Source organism: Theropithecus gelada, chromosome 17 (assembly GCF_003255815.1).
Source record: "Theropithecus gelada isolate Dixy chromosome 17, Tgel_1.0, whole genome shotgun sequence".
Classification (NCBI taxonomy): Eukaryota; Metazoa; Chordata; class Mammalia; order Primates; family Cercopithecidae; genus Theropithecus; species Theropithecus gelada.
Window position 1 is genome coordinate 37,531,202 of NC_037685.1, and position 21,250 is coordinate 37,552,451.

A 21,250-nucleotide genomic window follows, 5' to 3' on the forward strand; every position below is an offset into this window, starting at 1 on the left:
CTCCCTGGTTCAAGCAATTCCCCTGCCTCAGCCTCCCAAGTAGCTGGGATTACAGGCGCATGCCACCACACCTGGCTAATTTTTTTGTATTTTTGGTAGAGACGGGGTTTCACCATGTTGGCCAGACTGGTCTCAAACTCCTGACCTCAGGCAATCCGCCTGCCTCGGCCTCCCAAAGTGCTGGGATTGCAGGCGTGAGCCACCGCGCCCAGCCACATTTTTGTCTTTCTTACTATGATATCCTTTATCCAGGACTCATGGTGCCCTGTCACTTTTGTCTCATAAAGGAAAATGGTGATAATATAATGACGTCTGGTTTTGCGTGTTGAAGTGATCACATATGCCTGTAATGTGATGCTAGTGTTTCTGTCCCAAACAGTGAGAGACATGGAATGACATCACCAGGTATAACAAGCTTGCTTCTGTTCTTTGTAGAATGGGGAGTTAGTTGCTCGACCTTTCTGTTAGCTGCGACCCATTGTTACGGGACGTAGTGTGTCCTAAGTACACCAGTTGCTTAGATGCCTATTAGTCTAGTTCTATTTTCTAATCATTTCCCCATGTCTCATTGTGACATAGACACTGTGTCTTTCTTGAGTAATTCTTAGAAATAAGCAGTAGTTGGGAGATGAAATTCCTATTTTGGGATACACTATGCTTTTCAGCTATTTTAATTGCTATCTAAGCAGAGTTCTCTATCTTACAATTAATTACATAACGGAGGCTCCATTGAATTACTCATGCTATCTTTATTAAGGCAGCTTTGACTTAGGAAAAAAACTAGAAAATAAAGAATCGCTTTAGGTTTGCCATGGGGGGTAGTCAAAGTTCTTACAATTTGAAAAAGGTGAAAGTAGTGAATAGAAATCAGGTCCCAGAAAAAATTACCTTTTTTTTTTTTCTTTAAAACTTCTCATCCCCAAACAGGCTCCCTGACTGGCAGCCCTCACCTTTCCGAGCTGTCTGTGAACTCGCAGGGGGGCGTGGCCCCTGCCCACGTGACCTTGTCTCCCAACCTGAGCCCGGACACCAAGCAGACCTCTCCCTTGATCAGCCCACTGCTGAATGACCAGGCCTGCCCCAGGACGGACGATGAGGATGAGGGCCGGAGGAAGGTACGGGGCCGAGGGCTCACTCGCGTGTGTGACTGTGTGTGCACGTGTGTGTGTGTGTATGAATTTTAAAAATTGGAAAATATACATAAGAGCAAAGGTACCATGTGAGCCATTTTCAGTTGTACAGTTTGGTGGCATTAAGTACATTCATGTTGTCGTGCCACTGTTCCTACCATCCATCTCCAGAACTTATTTTCCCAAATAGAAACTACATCCATTCGTCACTAACTCCTCCTTACCCCTCCTGCCAGCCCCTGGCACCCCCATTCTACTTTCTGTCTCTATGAATTTGCCTACTCTAGGCACCTCATATAAGCAGAATCATCTGGTATTTGCCATTTTGTGACTGGCTTATTTCACTTAGCATTCTGTCTTCATGGCTCATCCGTATGTAGCACGGGTCAGAACTGCCTGGCATTTGACGGCTGAGTGATGTCCCGCTGTGTGTATAAACCACACTTTGTTATCCATTCCTCTGTTAATGGACAGTCATGCGGTTCCCACCTTTTGGCTGCTGTGAACATGAGTGTCCAGGTATTTGTTTGAGTCTCTGCTTTGAAGTCTGTTGTGTGTACACCCAGCAGTGGAGTCAGGTGGACTCCTATGAGAAGACGGCAAAATGGTGGACAACAGGCGACCTCCTTGCACTTACTGTTTAAAGAGAAAGCAAGGCTGGATGGCCGGCCTGCTCCACGATGGGGCTGGCTGCCCACCTGACTGACAGCCGCCAAGGGAGTTCAGGCCGATGATGCCACCAGCTGATCTCACTTCTGTCCCTTTAGACCCAGCTACCATGTGTTCCCACAATGTAACTTCCATGTCATGAACACCAACTCCGCCAGCGGACATAGGACAAGACAGTTCCTTTTTTATGTATTTCCTTTGCCTAATTTGAGTCCTTTTGCTGATGGTAATTTTTACCGGGAAGGAAACCTTCCTAGACTATATTCTCATCATGGAAATCCATTATCTTAGCCTAGCTCCTCCTCACATGAAAAGAAGAGTAATTCTTATTTATTTTCTTAACACGAAAAGGAGAATACATTCTTATTTATTCTCTTAACACAAAAAGGAGAATACATTCTTACTTATTCTTAACACAAAAAGGAGAATAACTAAGAATTTTATTTCTCATTGATGCCAGCTAACAAAGGATCCCAAGTTAGTAATATTATCACTTTAATGAGGATATTCTCCGAGACGTATACTCAAAAATGATTGTTGTGCCTTGTTTCTTTGGCTGGGTTTTGCAGAGATTCCCAACTGATAAAGCATACTTCATAGCTAAGGAAGTGTCTACCACCGAGCGAACGTATCTGAAGGATCTCGAAGTTATCACTTCGGTATGTGCGGTATTTCCCCAAAAGCATTCAGTTACATGATTTATCTCAGTTAATACTCAGCTCTACAGGGGAGGCTGGAGCTAATGAAGTGTTGGATTCCCTGACTTCAGTTGAAAGGATTGTGGTCCTAGGGTATAGAAATTAAATGCTAATAGTATATTTAATTGGGAATATATGCTATAACGTTTTTCATAATGATGATTTTCAAGTGCAAAAGAAGGAAGTTCCTGAGGTAGAGAAAATGAAAATTAAACGTTTTACTGTCTGTGTGCACCAGCCCAGAACATTTCGTGTTTTGCCCATTGCCAAGCATAACTGCTGAGTTTTGCTCACGGGAGACCTTGGAGGTGAACAGGAGATTCATTTGACCTTTGATAATAAATTGGGCCTTGTCAGCAAATTCTACCAGAAGACTGCCTTTTATTATTTCAATCCGTCCTGCTCAGTCTTGAAAACAAATTCAGGGCGCTGCAGATGTCTTCCTGACCCCTGGATTCCGGGAAAGCATTAGCCAATTGGGAGGGAAATTGGGGTCTGTGAGTTTCTGTTCCTCTGGGCTGTGGACTGTGTTAGGCCCTGGACAGGTACTTACTAAGCATCGTGCACCCAGCTCACCTCAGCCACAGGAGTGACTTGGTGTGAAGGCCGTGGCTTCGTTCCCAGGTTTGGCCACCTTCATGCCCAGTGTTTTCACAAAGGAACAGAGATGGAAGTTCTTAAAGGAATGAAGCACAGAATACTCAGTGGCCATAAATTTGTGGTTATCCAGTAAATTGGCCAGAATGGAGGTTTTGATTCGAGTAGTTCCCCATTTAAGAGATTTCTCCTGGCTTAAACAGTCAATGGGTAGCACACTTCAGAGAGCAGTAATATCCAGATGGTTGCTTCTTACCCCATCTAAGGAAAGAAAGGGGAAGCACTAAGGCCTGGGCAGCCCTGTGTCCCTGAAATGCCAAGAACCTTGCAGGAAGCCCTGGCTCCTCCCAGTGCGTTTGGCTGCATGTGACTTCTGGAGAACTGCAGACACTCGCCATTGATCTTTCCACCTGTAAGTGCATCGTCTTCTTATTTCCAGTGGTTTCAGAGCACGGTGAGCAAGGAGGATGCCATGCCAGAAACGCTGAAAAGTCTCATATTCCCGAATTTTGAACCTTTGCACAAATTTCATACCAATTTTCTCAAGGAAGTTGAGCAACGACTTGCCCTGTGGTGAGTACATTTCTACTTCCCAGTTACATTTCTCCCTGCCTCTTTCTCGTGTTATTTTTATGTTGTTGTCCCTGGTAAGCAGCAGGCAGGACCAAAGATGAAAGGCAGGAAACTGGCTTAAAACAAACCAGCCTTCAAATGATTTTCAGTGAAATCCAACATGCACTTAGATCTCGCTTACAGTTTCTTTCCTTTGGTTTGCAGTTCTTCAAGATGGATTTTTTATCTCTCTTACAATGATTATATGATTATCACAAAATAAAGACAGTAGTTACTTCTGGAGGGGCAGTAGGGTTTATAAAGAGTAGGGGCTTAGGAAGGCTTTGAGGGGTGCTGGTAATATTTTACTGGTGCTTGCTTTAAGTCATTTATGAAGTACATATATGCCTTGTGCAGTTTTCCGTATTCTACTCCAGTGTCTAAAACATGCTTTGAAAAACGGATCTATGTAGCATGTGCATGCGCGCACACACACACTTTTACCTTACCTTGAACTAGAAGGATCTGTTTTAATACATGAAATGCCATTTGAACAGAGACATCCAATGAATAATTAAAATAATAGAAATGACCTAAGTGTCCATCAATAGCAGATTGGTTAAAAATAATCTTAAGCCTGTCGATTAAATACCAGATGAAACATTAATGTGAGAGAAGAGGGAGGTACAAAAAAACAGGAAAAGCTTTGTGGACTGTCACATGCAGAATCTGCTGCACTTTTACCTAAAATAGACGGTTTTGTAGACAATTCCTATGGCAGTTTTTTAAAGACAATTATATGGAGAGAGACACATGGGGAGTTGATTGTCTACTAAACATGCATTTGAAAAATGCCAGGAGAAAATAGCAAAAGGTTTTTGGCAGAAATAGAACCCATTATGGGCTGTATCCTCACTACCAGTGAGAATTTGGTTTGGAGTGGCCTCAGGGGCCCTCTGTGACCATAGAGCCTGAAGGAGCGCTATGTGAGGTTGTCCTGCCTCAGGTGATCCCAGACTGCGACATTCAAGTGTCAGTTGAATAGCTAAGCAGAGCTGCTTTCTGTGTCGTGAAGCCAATATGCTGGGGCAGCGGGAGCTCTCTGATCCCCCTAAGTGATGTCCGGCTTTGTACATTTTTTATACCTGGAGGATAGTTCAGTGCAGTTCTCCTTCCTTGAGAGAAGGAGGTGGCAGGTGTTACTGAGAGGTCCCAGTGGGGAGAGCACAGCCAGAAATGGAGAAATAATAGGTACAAAGTCAGCCTTGCTGGAAATGGGAAAAATTGAAAATGCCACGTTATCTAGAGTCTTGGTATTATGAATATAAAAGAAATGTCACTTTTCAAAATTAAAAATAAAAATTTGGCCGGGCACAGTGGCTCATGCCTGTAAATCCCAACACTTTGGGAGGCCGAGGCAGGAGGATCACCTGAGGCCAGGAGTTCAAGAGCAGCCTGGGCAACATGGCAAGACCCTGTCTCAACAAAAAAATACTTAATTAACCAGGCGTAGTGATGCAAACCTGTGGTCCCAGCTACTGGAGAGGCTGAGGCAGGAGAATCACTTCAGCCCAGAAGTTCAAGGCTGCAGTGAGCTATGACTTCACCACTGCACTCCAGCTTGGGTGACAGAGCAAGGCCCTGTCTCTAAAATAAAAATAAAAATTCTACCAAATGTAACTTTACCTTCCCAAGCTTGACCTAGAACCTTTCACGTGTGTCCTGCCTCGTGTCTCATCATTCATACAAAGTTGAATGATGCCCTCATAATGGGGTCAAAGACCTTACAATTCTGGAGAACCCATTTGGCAGTTTGTTCTCTGGCCAGCGAGACATGTTAATACTGTCTTAGGCACATCTTCCTGGAGGCTCACGGCCTCTTGAGCTGACGTCACTCTAGCAGTCTCAGTGCATGTGGCAGTTGATTTAATAAGGTTGGAGAGGCCACACATAGGAAATGTCATCAGTTTGCAGTACCCTAAAAGCCCATCACGGCAGCTTCAGCTGGCTTCCCCATTGGAGGATGCCACCAGAGAGGAATGCAGAGAGCTGTCTAACACGACTCATTTTCAGAATAAATGCCGTATGCCTGCATGGATCTTCCATGACCACGAGTCGTTACCTTATCTGTGAAAGAGTATTGAGTTGCTTAAAAAGCAGTTGATATAATTTGATTCCCAGAGGGTTTTCAGTAAAGTATCTTTCTAAGATCCATAATTTAACCCATGTTTTACAGAAAGACACCAGAAGCATGTAAAGTTCTCAAAGCTAGAGAGAAAGCAGATAGTCAACAAGCAGCTCCAGCAGTGGGACCTGCAGTAGCCTTTCAACAATAGACCCAAACCCAAATACACAACACTGGTCAGGGATCATTGGAAAGGGCTGCAGTGAAGTTCAGCTAATCAATTACTCAAGAACATGATGAGGAGGACCTGGGGTGGCAGGAGTTCCAAGGGAAAAAGGCTGAGTGTGAATGAGTTTAGTATGAGCCATAGACCAACACAGAGAGAAACCAGTGTCTCTCTAGATCTGCACCTCTCAACATTGGCTCCTCGTTGAAGTCACCTTGAGCAGCCTGATATAACCCAGCCCTGTTATATCAGCATCTCTGGGGGGTAGAACCAATGCATTGGTAGTTTCTAAACTTCCCAGGTGATTCCAAAGTGTAGCCAAGGTCAAGAACATTTGCCCTAAAATGCCTCATTAAAAAGAGCCCAGAACCTGGAAAAGGATGGCTCCTTCAAAAGTCAAGGTTCGGCACTCTGGCAGAACACTACACCACACTCGGCTTTCACGTGTGAAATGGGATGAGAATGCATTCCATTACAGCAAAATGACTGGATGAGAAGAGACTTTCGAAAGCATGATGGCTCCTATCAGGTACCTGCAGTCTGGTCCTGTGGAAAAGGGCATACACATCTTCTTAGTGGAATCAGAGGACAAAATTGCAACAATGGAGTGAATTTCCCAAGAAGCACAACGTCTGAACACAGAAAAGGATTTCCGAAGCCTAAGAGCAGCGTGGCAGTGAGAGTCTGCCTTGTGAGGTCAGGAGCTCCTTCACCTCTGGGGTGCTCCAGCAGAGACTGACTGTCCATGTCCAGACAGGTGTATTGTGGAGCAAAACCCCAAAGCTGGCGGTGCCTCAGAGTCACTAGGCTTGGGAACTAGAGGGGGCTTTGAAAAATGCAGATTGCCAGGCCCTATCCAGCGCTCTTGAATCGGAACTTTAGGAGTGAGACTTAGGAATCTGTTTTTTAAGTACTTCTTGGGGTGACCATGATGAATACCTCTTCTGCAACAACCAACCCTGCAGTGCCTCTGACAGTCCTTACAGTCTATGATTCCTTGGTTTGCATGTCATAGACTGGTTATAACTCTTGCTTTTTTAGTGTACAAGCAATGCATGAAGGAATATATGAATGAATGAATGAGTAGGTGAGTGTGTGAGTGGCAGGCTATGCCCATGGGGGACTTGCACTCTCAAAGGAGGAGGCAGGCACATAGGGCACAGAGGGCCGGGTCCTCTCGCAGGTGTGGGTGTCATATCCAGGGTGGGCATGGAGCGTCGCTGCCAGTTCTGTCCCTGAGGACACACATGGGCCATCATTGCCTATGCAGAACAGGCAATCCTCTGGCTGAATCTATTCAGTGAGAAGAATGGGTCACAGGAAAGTTTATTAAGAAAGGATTCACCCTGGCTACTGAATGACAAACTGCACGTGTGTGTGTTCAGTGCATGTATGTGTACCCACGCCTTTCCTCACATTGCCGTGATACAGGAAGCACAGGTTGGCTCCTGTCGATTAGGATGGATAAGATCCGAATTTGAGGTCACACCCCTGCCGTGAGGGTGTGTTCAGCTGTAGGTGTGGGCCTTGTTGAACCACATTTCCTTCTGGGTGAAATGTGGATGGCATCTCCCATGCAGGGTGTTACGCAAATGGCACAGTGTCTGGAAAGGACTTAGTATACTGCACTGCACAGAGAAAGCGGGGAAGCTGATCATTTTTTTAAAATAAACTTTTTATCTGGAAATAATTATTTGGAAATAATCCCAGAGAAAAGTTGCCAAGACAGCAGTGTTTGTATATGGTCTGCACCCATCCTCTTCCCATTAACATCTTACGTCACCATAGGAGAGTCGGCAAAACTAAGAAAACAACGTTGGTACGTTATGTTAACTAAAGTGTAGATTTTATTCCATGACAATATTTTCAATGATTATCATTAATGGAAAGAGATCTAAAGTGTAATATGCACCAAAAGTTCCCCAGAATTTGGTACATAAGTGATCTAGGGAGTGTGACTTTCCCTTCGCAGTCCTGCATGAGACTGCAATATACTTCCATCAACAGTGCGGAAATTACAGGGCAGAGAAAGTCTCGGGAAGTTTTCCGGAATGATTAGGCTGAAGCTCAGTTCAGCAAACACACCTGCCCCTTTCCAAATGTCACCTTCTCCTGAGTAAACACATCTGAGGAGGAGGACGCCCAAGGCCTGCTTCTTGCTGGCAAAGCCACATTACCTGCTTTCTTCAGAAACAAAGAAACTGGTTTGGTGAGTTCTAATAACTTCAGGAGTTCTTTTCCTTGTGAAGGCAAGAACAGTTTATTTAGCTGTTCAAATGAGTTCAGAGAGAGCCACTTAACAACCTTTGGCATGCAGTCAGGACTCCCAAATGCCAGCCCTGAGGTGACAGGCAGAGGCTGAGTGCAAGGTGACCAGCTGGGTTCCCCGAGATGGATGGAAGGCCTGCTTTGCTACAGAGTGCCTTGGTAGATTCTGCAGGGTACAAATCTCCACTTACGAGCCAGCTGGGAGCTGGAAGACAGCAAGCAGTCAGTCGTACAAAGGGGCCCTCAGAATTGGCTATGGGGTGCACACAGTTTTCATGGAGGATCAGCTGAACGTTTTAGGAGAAACTTTGGCCAGAGTCACGTGGAAAGCATGCAGGAGACTGGCCGGAAGGACCAGACTGACTGAATGTTGAGATATCACTGGGCGGCCAGGGCTCTGTGGGACAGCGGGGAAGGAGAGGGGAGGCCACCTAGAGTTTTGAACACAGCTCAGAGGATGGTCATGAAAATGGGAGGGAAATCAAGCCAGGAAGAAAGAAGCATACAAGTACAATAAGGGAAGATGAGCTTGCTTTGGGAACGATAATTTTGAGGCCCCATGATAAAGTGCTCCAGACAGTTGGAAATGTGGGTCCCAGGCTTAGGAAGGAAATGAGGCAGAAAGGTGTAGGTTTGGAAGTTATCCACAAGAAGAATCAGATCTTCAAGGAAGAGAACATTGAGAGGAAAAGAGAGCTGAGGGCAGAATCTTCTCGACTATACCTTTATCGACTATTTATGGAAAGCAGTTTGCTTTCCATAAATGTAGATCATGGCAGCATAAAAACCAGTAAAAGAAACAGAAGAGGCCACCAGAGGTTTGAAAAAAAAAGAAAAAGAACACATAGGGGTGGAGGGTCCAGAAGACAGCAGGTCTTGGAGAATGGCAGCCAGGAGGGCAAGGATGGTTTGAGGAAGGTAGCTCCTGGTGTACAGGAGCAGACTTCAGGCAGGAGGAAGTCCTGCAGGGGTAAGAGATGTGAGAAGGGCGTCCTGAGGGATTGGAGAGCCCTCCAGGGCAGAGAGGGGGCTCTTTCCGGGATGGGACACTCTCACAAGCTGCTGTCAGGAGTTTCACAGGCGAGCAGCATTGTGTTGCTTTGACGCCAGTGGCTGAAGTGCAGATGACTGAGCAGGTCAGAAAATTGTTTCACTGCCCAGAAAAATGGAGCATCTTTATAGAAGCACTAGTGAGCCATCATAGAACAAAAATGAATCAAATACTTTTCTTATCATTCTACCAGCTCTCTGAAGCTTCAAGTGTTTGTGCTAGGTATCATTAAAATAAAAATCATAAGGGTTCCTCAAAAAACTAAGCACAGAATTACAATAGGATCCAGCAGTTCCCCTCCTCAGCATGTGCCCCAAAGAACTGAAAGCAGGGACTCCAGCAGACGCTTGTACATCAGTGTTCATAGCAGCTTTATCCACAGTAGCCAAAAGGAAGAGGTAACCCAAATGTCCATTGACATGAGTGGCTAAACAAAATGTATGATGGAATATCCTTTTATTTATTTATATTTTTATTAGTTTTTTAGAGACAAAATCTCACTCTGTTGCCCAGGCTGGAGTGCAGTGGTATGATTATAGATCACTGCAGCCTTGAACTTCTGGCTTCAAGCAATCCCCCCACCTCAGCTTTTCAGAGTGCTAGGATTATAGGCATGAGCCATCACACTTGGCCTTGTTTCCTTTTTAAGCATGAGTAAAATTGCATGTTTGTTTGTTGTTTTGTTTTGTTTTGAGATGGAGTTTCCCTCTGTTGCCCAGGATGGAGTGCAGCAGCGTGATCTTGGCTCACTGCAACCTAAGCCTCCCAGGTTCAAGCAATTCTCCTGCCTCAGCCTCCTGAGTAGCTGGGATTACAAGCGTGCACCACCACACCCAGCTAATTTTTGTAGTTTTAGTAGAGAAGGGGTTTCGCCATGCTGGCCAGGCTGGTCTTGAACTCCTGACCTCAAGTGATCTGCCCGCCTTGGCCTCCCGAAGTGTTGGGATTACAGGTGTTGAGCTACCATGCCTGGCCAGATTTCATGTTCTTAAGCATAGCTTGGAACTAGTTTTTCTTGGATTTTCTGCCTTATTCGTGACTATATAGCTCACAGTGCTTTGAGAGCAAGCTGTTTCCCTGAGACAAATGAAACTGTTTTTCCAATTGCCAGAATTTGCAGGTGGGTTTCTACTAGAAGACACTTGAGAGAAAGCACTCTCCAGGCCACTGACGAGTCTGACACGGCTCTTCTCTTCTGCTGTATTTTAGTACGTGCCCCGTTGGCAACAGGAATGATACCGGGGCTCACCCGGGTGCTATCAAACCTGCCCGTGACTGGGTTGTCACTTTTGATCCTCTTTTTCAACTCGACCTGGTGGTAAACCTCACGAAGGCAAGATAGAAGCCATAGTTTTGAGCAACCTAAGAGTGTAATTGACAGACTTGAGGGTGGCTGAGAATGGGAGGGCTTCTGTCTTCTGTGTTTCCTGCGTGGCGTCCCCAGCCCATTGAAGATGCCTCTCGCACAAATGTCGTCTTGACAAGTAGGCATGTGAATTAATGCTAAGATTAATGGGACTTTACTGAAAAATCTGCATATATCACATGTGGCTGATACATATGTCATTCACAATATATTAGGTCGGGCACAGTGGCTCACGCCTATAATCCCAGCACTTTGGGAGGCCGAGGTGGGTGGATCACCTGAGGTCAGGAGTTCAAGATCAGCCTGGCCAACATGATGAAACCCCATCTGTACTAAAAATACAAAAATTAGTTGGGTGTGGTGGCACGCGCCTGTAATCCCAGCCACTCGGGAGGCAGAGGCAGGAGAATCACTTGAACCCGGGAGGCAGAGGTTGCAGTGAGCCAAGATCGCGCCACTGCACTCCAGCCTGGGTGACAGAGCGAGACTCTGTCTCAAAAAAAAAAAAAACTATATGTATATATACACATACACACACACACACACACTGTGACTTCGGCTAATTTGTTTGCTTTTGGAACCCAGCCACCCTCCCCATCCCATATATTAATGTAGGGTCCGTCTGTTCCCACTTACTCAGTTCACACTATGCTTTTCGCTTACACAGACACACAAGCATACATAATTTCATACTTTTTTTCCATTTAGAATCCTAGAGACTGCAGGGAGTAGTGAGGACAATGATGTGGTGCTGGTGTTGCAAGTGAAGACTAAGAGGCGTCAAAAAAAGATCCGTTTCGGGGTTGAGTGAGCATCTAGAGATAGAGCCAGGGGACAAAAATGAGCCGTTGAGCTCCAAGCTGCACTGCTGGCGTGTGTACTCTGAGGAGACGGTTCTTCGTATTGTGGCAAGGAGAGAAGGGGAGAGCTGGGTGATGAGTAAACACGCTTGGGTTTACGTTGGGCCCTCGGGATATGCAGCGTGCCAGTCACTGCCCTCTTTCATGGTTAAGGAATCTCCCCGGGCACTTCACCACAGCCTGGCCAAATGTTACTGCTTTCCGGAAAACACGGCCTGTCAGAGGGAGCCCACGCCCTGGGGCTCATGACGCTTTAGAGGAGAGTTGGGAGATGTTATTGCCACCAAGGTCACCAGCACACTGTGCACTGTCTCTCTGATGTTCTAAATGGGCTTTATGTTGACCCTGCAGTTGGGGAGGTGAGTAAGAGGGCTAAGTATTGATTGATCGTGGCTGGCTTTGCCCCTGCCTGCGACGACAGCCTGCACGAGTGTTTCTTGGCAGTCAGAGACAAAACTCGTACAGGCTGTCCTTCCGTCTCCTCTTAGGGAGATGGTGGGCAAAACACTCACAGTCCACCCTTGGAGACAACCTTGCTGCTGGCCAGCGGCCCGCCCACAGTTGGTCATTTTCATGTCCTTTTCTTCTTCCTTGCCGTCAGTCAGTCTGCTGCTGAATGACTGACCAGCTCACATTGTGGTGAATGAAGTTTGGATATGAGGTCAGGAAGACCTGGAAATTCATGAAGTGTGTGAGTATGTGTTGAGTCCTTTGCTGACGTGATGTGTCGTGGCTCCTGGGAGTAAGTTCATCACATTGCACAGGTCAGAATGGAGCATCCAGGCAGCTTCTTAGCAGACTTTACATGGTTTTCCTAAGTGAAATTGTCAAAAGAATTTTCATCTTTGTTGCTGTGTGGTAATTACGCAGGCAACAAATATGTGGCCCTGCCTTGCAGACAAGGACCCCTTTCTTGTGAGGTTAACATCCGGAGGACGTGGTGGAAGGGTTAGAATTCCTTTTCATGTTCTTGATAGTCCAGTGACCTTTTAGCTGTTCATAATAGAAGGAACACTTCGGCTTTATAGATTTGGAGGTAGTGACATGTAGAGGAAGTAAAACCATGAGGATATTTCTAGATGGGCAGCAGGAATTTGGATGTTGCCCCCAGTCCCTGGGGCTGTGTCCTGTGTATTTGGAACCAAGCAGGGCTGGGACTTGCTATGTGACCTGAGGTGGGGACAGAATGAGACGAGAAAGACAGATGTGTTGTACGGTTTGCAGTGACCTCAGAGGCCCCCAGCCTGTACTCACCACATCACGTAGCCTGACCCCTTTACAATTAGGCATCTGCATCTTCCCAGCCGCACAGGGGTCTGATGGTGTCAACCCAGAGCCGTCTCTCCCATGAAAGATGCTGGGGACTTAGAGAGAGATGGATGTGGGAAGGAAGGTTCTTTCGAGTTTGGAGTTTTAACATCAGTAGATAATAAATAGTTGGCAAAAGAACAGAGAAAGTGAAATAGATGACATTTGGCTTCCATCTCAGTCCCCACTGCCCTCACCCAGCATCCTCTTCCCAGCCCTTCATTTTCTCCTGAATAGGGGTGTGTCTGTGAGACAGAGGGTGTTGCTTATTACTAATGGAAGCCAGAATCCTCCCCATTTCTTCCTCCGAAATCCAGACTCTCACTAGAATATCTAAATGATGTCCTCTGAACTTCAGTCCTTTGTTTCTGTATGTTCTCAAATGGCAGATCCATTCAAAAAATTCTGGGGCCAATTATTTAAGTTCCAGATAACAAGGCCAGGCACTGTGGCTCATACCTATAACCCCAGCTGAGAGGCTGAGGCAGGTGGGTCACTTGAGTCCAGGAATTCAAGGCCAGCTTTGACAAAATAGACCCCATCTTTACAAAATAAATAAATAAATAAATAAGCTGGCCTGATGGTGCACACCTCTAAGTGGCTACTCAGGAGGCTGAGGCAGGGAGATGGCTTGAGACCAGGAGTTTGAGGCTGCAGCAAGCTGTGATGATACCACCACACTCCACCCTGGGTGACAAAGCAAGACCCCATATCTTAAAAAAAAAAAATTAAAGAAAATGGAGGAAGAGGATTTGGTGTTGGAAATAAGATCCTCAAATCTGGAACATCTTATGTTTGAGATACAAAATGTGGGGTTATTCACATGGAGCGTTCTGGATGGTCTAAGAAACGCATTACCTGCATCAGCCGTGGTTCGGCATCATGAACTGATATTTCATCATGAACTCCTGTTTGCCATGGGGGAAATAGGAGGGCTTGTATAGGAAGAAGTAGAGGGTGAAAAGCGAGGACCACCAAAGGGCTCCCAAAACACACAGAGAGCTTGGGAGCAGCCTGAAGAGGTGGCCACGAGAATTGAACGGTTGGCCTGAAGAGAAATGAGGGAGTCTGGAGAGGAAAGCGTCCCCTAGCGGGTGAGCTTGGAGGGCCATGCAGTGGGGCTGACCAGCCCGGAAAGCCCGAATATAGGAGGAGGGGAGATGGGCTCTGGTGGCTCAGAGGCTAATGGCCATCTTCCCAGAACCTTTTTAGGAGAGCGGTGGGGAGAGATGTGTTTAATTAGCAGAGGAGCAGTGCCGATGAAGGCAGCTAAGAGAATGCAAAGGACTGAGTATGCTGTGCTGGTGGAAGAAAACGGACCAGGTTGAAGACTCCTAGCACACAGGGCAGGAACGAAGACCCAGGAAGGAGCTGGGGAGCCTGGGGGTGCTCTCTTGAATTTCATTTTAGAGAAGCTTTATTATCTAAAAGGTTTGGGTACCCTCAGTCTCCCCTGTGATGTCATTTGCTCTATATGCTTAGTTGGAACCAGTGGAATAAAGAATGCTGTTGATTGCCTGGAATGTGAAGTCAGGAGCAACCTGTTTCTACACACGATGACTTTTCTGTCTTCTGGGTTTGCTTAATTAAGCATGTGCATCCTCCTTGCCCTCTTCTGTTCATCAGAAGATCCTTGATGAATCAGAGATTGAGTCAACAGGAAGGCTCTGAGTATCCCAGTGGAAGCCTTTTCTCGCGTTGCCAGAAGGTTCTTAGCTACCACATCTGTGGGGTGTGTATTAGTCAGGGTTCTCCAGAGGGACAGAACTAATAGGATAGATGTATATATAAAGGGGAGTTTATGAAGGAGTATTGACTCACACGTTCACAAGGTGAGGTCCCACCGTAGGCCGTCTGCAGGCTGAGGAGCAAGGAAGCCAGTCCAAGTCCCAAAGCTGAAGAACTTGGAGTCTGATGTTCGAGGGCAGGAAGCATCCAGTATAGGAGAAAGATGTAGGCTGGGCGGCTAGGCCCGTCTAGTCTTTCCACATTCTTCTGCCTACTTTTATTCTGGCCACGCTGGCACCTGATCAGGTTGTGCCCACCCAGATTGAGGGTGGGTCTGCCTTTCCCACTCCACTGACTCAAATGTTCATCTCCTTTGGGAACACCCTTAAAGGCACACCCAGGATCAATACTTTACGTCCTTCAATCCAATCAAGTTGACACTCGATATTAACCAGTATAAGGTGTATGTAGATCCTGGGTCCCTCCTGACTTCAGTTACCAGCTATTTTTTTCCACTTTGAGGATCTCTCACTTCCTATTAGAAGCCTAGTGCCGGGTTTTTGTTGTTGCTGTTGTTTTTAATTCGTTCCTTTCATGTAAGTTGGCTTCTGGTTTTCCTGGACAGTTGGTTTAAAGATAATTGCCAGGTTGATTGTTGAAAACGATGTTTTAATTGTCTCTGGGAAATTCCTTTCTCACTGATGGGAAAGTCTGCAGCTATGCACTGGCATAACGGTTAGGTGCGTGGCCTGGGAAACTAGAGCTAGCTCCTGTGTGAGTTCACACCTCGTGATGACAGATATCAGACAAGTTCATGGTTGCTTTATGGTTCTGTCTCCTTCACTGTAAAATGAGGGTGATAGTGGTACCTGCCGCAGAGGGTTTCTATGAGGACTAAAAGGGCTCGTGCCTGTAATGAACTCTGCACCGTGTCCGGTGCATGGACAGTACTTAATAAATACTCGCTACCATCCATGTTTTTATATTTCTCTCTGCGTTGATCAGTGAGCCATTGGAAAGGTATACGTATACCCCAAACCTCACTGAAAGTGCCCATAGCTTTGCTATCTAGCACCCAACGTGTCTGGGGGGCCATGGCCCTCCCCTCCATGCCTGTCTGTTCCTGGGCCACCCACCCTACCCTATTCTATGGCATTTGCGTCACTCCCACCTTCAGGTACCATCTCCTGTCCTTTCTCAATTATGCATTTCTCTTCCCAAGGGCTATGGACAGCTATTGGTCTGCTTCAGGCAAGCACTCTTGGAAGCAGAAACCTTGCTTTGGGGCTGAGTCTTGCTTCCTGCAGGTGTCTAGCAGTACCCATCTCTAGGATAGAATCTGTTTACAAGCCACTTACTGCAAATGATCTCTGTGCTGACCTAATGATGCTAAAATCACCCAAGTGTGGATGGAAAAAATTAATATAAAATCAAACTCCAGTGTGCAGATGGGTAGAGTAAAATAATTAAACCAAATTAAAAGGATCGGAAATTGGTTCTTTCTTGTCTCTTTCAAAGCATAAGTGGAATTCTTTGCAGGATGAGTAGGGTAATTTCCAAGTCTCCCTCCAACGATAACATTCCGTGACTCCATAAGAAGTTCAGGAGAGGTCCAGGAGATGTCCGGGGAGGGGTGATTGGAAAGAAAGCAGTAGGCTGATATTTGTAACCCAGGGCTGGGCCTCTTCTGGTCATGTCACTACTAACGCTTTGCATTTCCAACCCTTTGCTTTTGCTCTCAGGGAAGGCCGCTCGAATGCCCAAATCAGAGATTACCAAAGAATCGGTGATGTCATGCTGAAGAACATTCAGGGCATGAAGGTGAGCTGGTTGAGATTTGGGTGGAGCAAGTTCACCGAGGAAAATCGAGCGGGGCTGCTGTGGGTGTAGGCCATAAGCCATTTCCATCAGCGTGCATCTCCTGATTTGACTGTCTACACCAAGCTTGTCCAACCCACCGCCGACCAGCCGCGTACAGCCCAGGACGGCTTTGAATGTGGCCCAACACAAATTCATAAACTTTCTTAAAACATTATGAGATTTATTTTTTTTTGGTGATTTTTGTTTTTTTTTTGTTCTGTTTTGTTTTGTTTAGCTCATCAGCTATCATTAGTGTTAGTGTATTTTATGTGTGACCTAAGACAGTTATTCTTCTTCCAATGTGGTCCCGGGAAGCCAAAAGATCGGACACCCCGGTCTAATCTAAGGCACAGCAGGAAGATGACTGTTTGGCAAACCCTTCTCCAGCCTTTCTAGATACTTTTATTTCAAAGCAGGAATGAAAATCCAATCACTTTAGTGAAAGCATCTTTAGTAGGTGTTTTGTTTGGAAAGTTTTGCGTTGTACGCAAAACAACAAGTGTTTTCTGGGAATGGATGATTCAAAACCTCAAAAAAAAAAAAAAAAAAAAGGCATAGACAAACATTGTCTGAACATTACATTTTCAGCCAGTTGTTTTGGTTTCTTCTAATAACCATGACACAAATGTTAGATTCAGAGCTATGTAGGTGTTTTAGTAAATTCTATGACTTTAAATCAGTGTACGAGGCAAATATGGTTTTTTTTTTTTTTTTAGTTGGTTGGTTTTGTTGTTGTTGTTGTTGTTTTTGAGACGGAGTTTCACTCTTGTCGCCCAGGCTGGAGTGCAATGGCGCAATCTCGGCTCACTGCAGCCTCCGCCTCCCAGGTTCAAGCGATTCTCCTGCCTCAGCTTCCCAAGTAGCTGGGACTACAGGTGCGTGCCACCACACCCAGCTAATTTTTGTGTTTTTAGTAGAGACGGGGTTTCTTCATGTTAGCCAGGCTGGTCTCAAACTCCTGACCTCGGGTGATCCACCTACCTCGGCCTCCCAAAGTGCTGGGATTATAGGCATGAGCCATCACGCCTGGTCGCAAATATGTTTTTAATCATCCAGCAATATCTATAATGAATGACATAAAAGTGAAAGTTTATCCAAAGAAGTCAATAAACATTAAACTAATACTCTACCATATTCAAAAAAATCTGCCCCATCTCTTATATCAGAAATTTTCCTTTTTTTGTTTTCATTTGACTCCATTAACAATTCTTTTAACATACAATGTTTTAATCCACACAGCATGTCTTTTGAATACACCTGTACTCACATTTTAAAGCAATCTTCCTGAATCTCAACTGCCCAGAGTCTGTATGACAACCTTAAAAACTAACAACTGCCCCGAGAAGCTAGCAACCCCCTAAAGAAGGTGCTCATACTGCCCCCATTTTAGTCCATCCACCCACCCATCCATCCACCCAGTGCTAACTGAGCACCTACTATACACAGGACACTCATAGAATGAAATTACCGTTAGGGTTTGTCTTAACTCCCACGAACCTAGCTAAGTGGGTTGGCATTTAGTTTTTCCCATTAAAATAATATATCTCAGCGGGGTGTGGTGGCTCATGCCTGTGATCCTAGCAATTTGGGAGGCTAAGGTGGGAGGATTGCTTGGGCCCACAAGTTTGAGATCAGCCTAGACAACATGCCAAGACTTTGTCTCTACGAAAAATAAAAAACATTAGCCAGGAGTGATGGTAAGTGCCTGTAGTTCCAGCTACTCAGGGGGCTGAGGGGAGAGGATCACTTGAGCCCAGCAGGTTGAGGCTGCAGTGAGCCATGATGGCACCACCGCACTCGAGCCTGGGCAACAGAGCGAGACCCTATCTCAAAAATAAACAATAAATAAACAAAGATGAATCTCATGAGACAGAGACAAGGGGAGGAGGGTCGGGGGGTGGCACAGAAAAGATAGGATCAAATGCCACTCAAGAGATTTCCTGTCAATCTCTTTCTCTTAACAAAGACCACAATAACACTGACTGAATCCTGAGGTATTATTTGTTTTTTCACTGTGTTCAAACAGCAACCCTTTGCAATTTGGGGCAATACCAGAGAGAGGCCGTGGGAGTGATCAGGGTTGCAGAATCCTATGCGAAAAAGAAAAGCAAGAATTCCCTAAGATGTTCCACAGCCACAGTATTTTGAATGGCATGAGCTACGGCTGAGGACAACATTCAGACAGAAGGATAAGAGACATCTTTTCCACTTTCCATGGGAGTTTCTGAAGTTAATGTATTTTATCTTTCAAAGCAATTTTAGCTTTACAGAAAACTTGAGCAGAAAGTACAGAGTTCTCATATTCTTCGCTCCACCCCCAAACACACAGTTTCCCCAGCTATTAGCCTTTTGCATTGGCTTGGTGCACTTGTGGAAACCGATGAACCAATATTGACAAGGTTGACCATTAGGGCTCTCTCGGTGGTGTACATTCTGTGGGTGTTGACAAATATATAATGACAGGGATCCACAGAACAGTTTCCCTGCCCTGAAACTCCTCTGGGCTCCACTTATTCATCCCCCTTAGATGCCCCCCAAATCCCTGGCAACCACTGATATTTTACCATCTCCATAGTTTTGCCTTCCAGCTGTCACATAGCTGGGATCAGACAGGATGTAGTCACTGCAGACCAGCTTCATTCGCTTCTCAGAAACGTCCTTTTTCCTCTCTTATGTAACATGACGCTGTTTCTGTTGTTCTCTTCCATCTTTTCCCTCTTTTCACATGCTCTGTACTTTTTCTCGCGCTGTTCTGGTTTCTCAGCTTTTCTCCCCGTGTTCCTCAATCTGAGATCACAGCTCCCCAGGGGGGCGCCCTCTTCAAGGAGGCTTGGACTCTGGTGTGGGCCTTTGGGGACAGCAGCAGAGCTGCCAGGCTCTTCCCTACCTGCGGGGATAGTCCACAGCGTGGTGCTGTTCAGCAGGTGTCCTTCATGGCTTCTCCAGGTTATGTGCCAACTCCCACCGCTGCTTTCCCGCCGAGGCTGACATCCCACCTTCCCCTCCGCTAACCCAGCACAGAAGACCACCTAAAAATACACCTGATTTCCGCGCCTGGCATTATTTCTTCTCGGTCTGGGGAGCTGGCATTTCTGCATTCAGCCAGCTTCCTCTGCTGTGCTGGCATCTCAGGAGTGTGCTGATGCCACGAGCGTTTATAGCATGGAGCTCTGTGCAAGCAAAATAAAAATAGATGGAGAGGCTGTGAGAGCCACTGGCAGCCTTTTTGAGAAGTTAGTTGTGGGTTTTTTTAAATTGCTGTTTTTATTGTTTTAAAGAATTTCTATAAAGCATGGAGGGGCACAGCCGAAGTTTCCAGAAATGTGAGAAGCCCAGGCCAGCGCTGTTGTCCAAATGCTTAGAGTGTTCTCGAGCCTGTGGTGTCTTTCCCACTCCACTCCCACCCCCGACCTGTGCACTCACCTGCTGTCATCAGTCTCAGCCTGATCAGCTCTTCCCAGCCTCTGCACACAGGAGTGAGGTCACATGACCAAGGGAGGGTAGTCCAGGGTCTTGAACCACCTCCAGAGAATCAGAGACACCCAAATCAGGATCTCCAGCCCACGCTGTGAACGTCCACCTGCACACATCCATCCAGACACACAAAAGCACTTGGAAATCAATGCAAAGAAAGGGCCTTTCATCCTGACCTTTACCTGCTTTGCAAGTGGGGACCTTCATTCCTTCCTATATCGCCTATCGCTCCACGCTTCTACCACCTGTACCTCCTTCTCACACTTCTACCACTTTGCTCCTCCTGGCTCTCTGTTTTCTTCCTGCTAGGCGACCGGGCCAGCTTCCCAATGAGTCCCCTCCCACCAACCCAGCCTCCCAACCCACTACTTATATGATGGCTGGAGTCGCTGTTTATACAACACAAAACTGACTGCACAAAGCCCTTCTGGTTCTCTGTGGTTTGGAGAATGCAGTCCAAACTCTAGACCTAATGAAGAAAGCCTCTACTCTAGTCCTAGGCCATCTTTCCAGACCCTGCTCCCAACCCTTCACCTTCTACCCTGCCTTCCGGCCACCGCCAACTCATGTGTTCTCCCAAGACCCCTGCCTTGGCCTGGGTGTGTGCATTGCTTCGTTTGCTCTTTAGTACGTACAGGGAAGACCTTTGGACACCCACTGCATATGGCAGGCCCCAAGGATGTGACAACTTGCCAGGATGTTACAACATGATGATGCCCTCTCTCAAAATCAAATAGGGGACCACAGGTGTGATAGCATTGCACAGAGCGACACACACATGCACACACATGCATACACACACACAAGAGCGTGTATAACTGGTGCCATCTGAATAAGCTCTGTGGGCGGTACCAATGTCAATTTCCTGGTGTTGATATTGTACTCTAGTTTTGCAGGATGTCACCATTGAGGGAGGCTGAGTGAGGAGTGCACAGTCCCTCCCTGTATGTTTCTTTGCAACTTCCTATGAATGTCTATGTCAAAATAGAAAGTCATGAAATCAACCCAGCAGGGAGGCTGTGTGATAAGGGCTGATGTGGACAGACACAGCAGTGAGTGCAGGAGGATGCAGGAGTACAGAGCAGGGCAGGCCCCTGGAGTAACCCCGAGGGATGGGGGGTCCTCAGCAGTGGGCATTGTGGGCAGAGGCTCTGGGTGTAAGAGCGTGGCGCATTTGAGTGCAAGGTGGTCAGTGGGTGGCTCGGGGTGAGTGGCAAGCATCAGTACCCGACAGGTCAGAGGGATTCCGGCCTAAGAGGAGTCTGTTGAGTGGCATTGCGGAAAGTTCATTCAGGGGGCTCAACTCACAGTGAAGTGGATGGGGCTGGAGACCACGCA

The 21,250-nt window shown here is 46.3% G+C and overlaps 1 protein-coding gene across 1 annotated transcript in view; it reads left to right on the plus strand.

The window, feature by feature from the left end:
- The window catches only part of FARP1 (FERM, ARH/RhoGEF and pleckstrin domain protein 1), a 304,677-nt gene that overhangs the window by 262,976 nt on the left and 20,451 nt on the right, over positions 1 to 21,250 (plus strand). The window contains exons 14-17 of the mRNA XM_025364102.1: positions 928 to 1,115; positions 2,369 to 2,458; positions 3,534 to 3,667; positions 16,321 to 16,399. Of these exons, the coding sequence (XP_025219887.1) occupies positions 928 to 1,115; positions 2,369 to 2,458; positions 3,534 to 3,667; positions 16,321 to 16,399 (491 nt within the window). The remainder of the gene's footprint in view (positions 1 to 927; positions 1,116 to 2,368; positions 2,459 to 3,533; positions 3,668 to 16,320; positions 16,400 to 21,250) is intronic.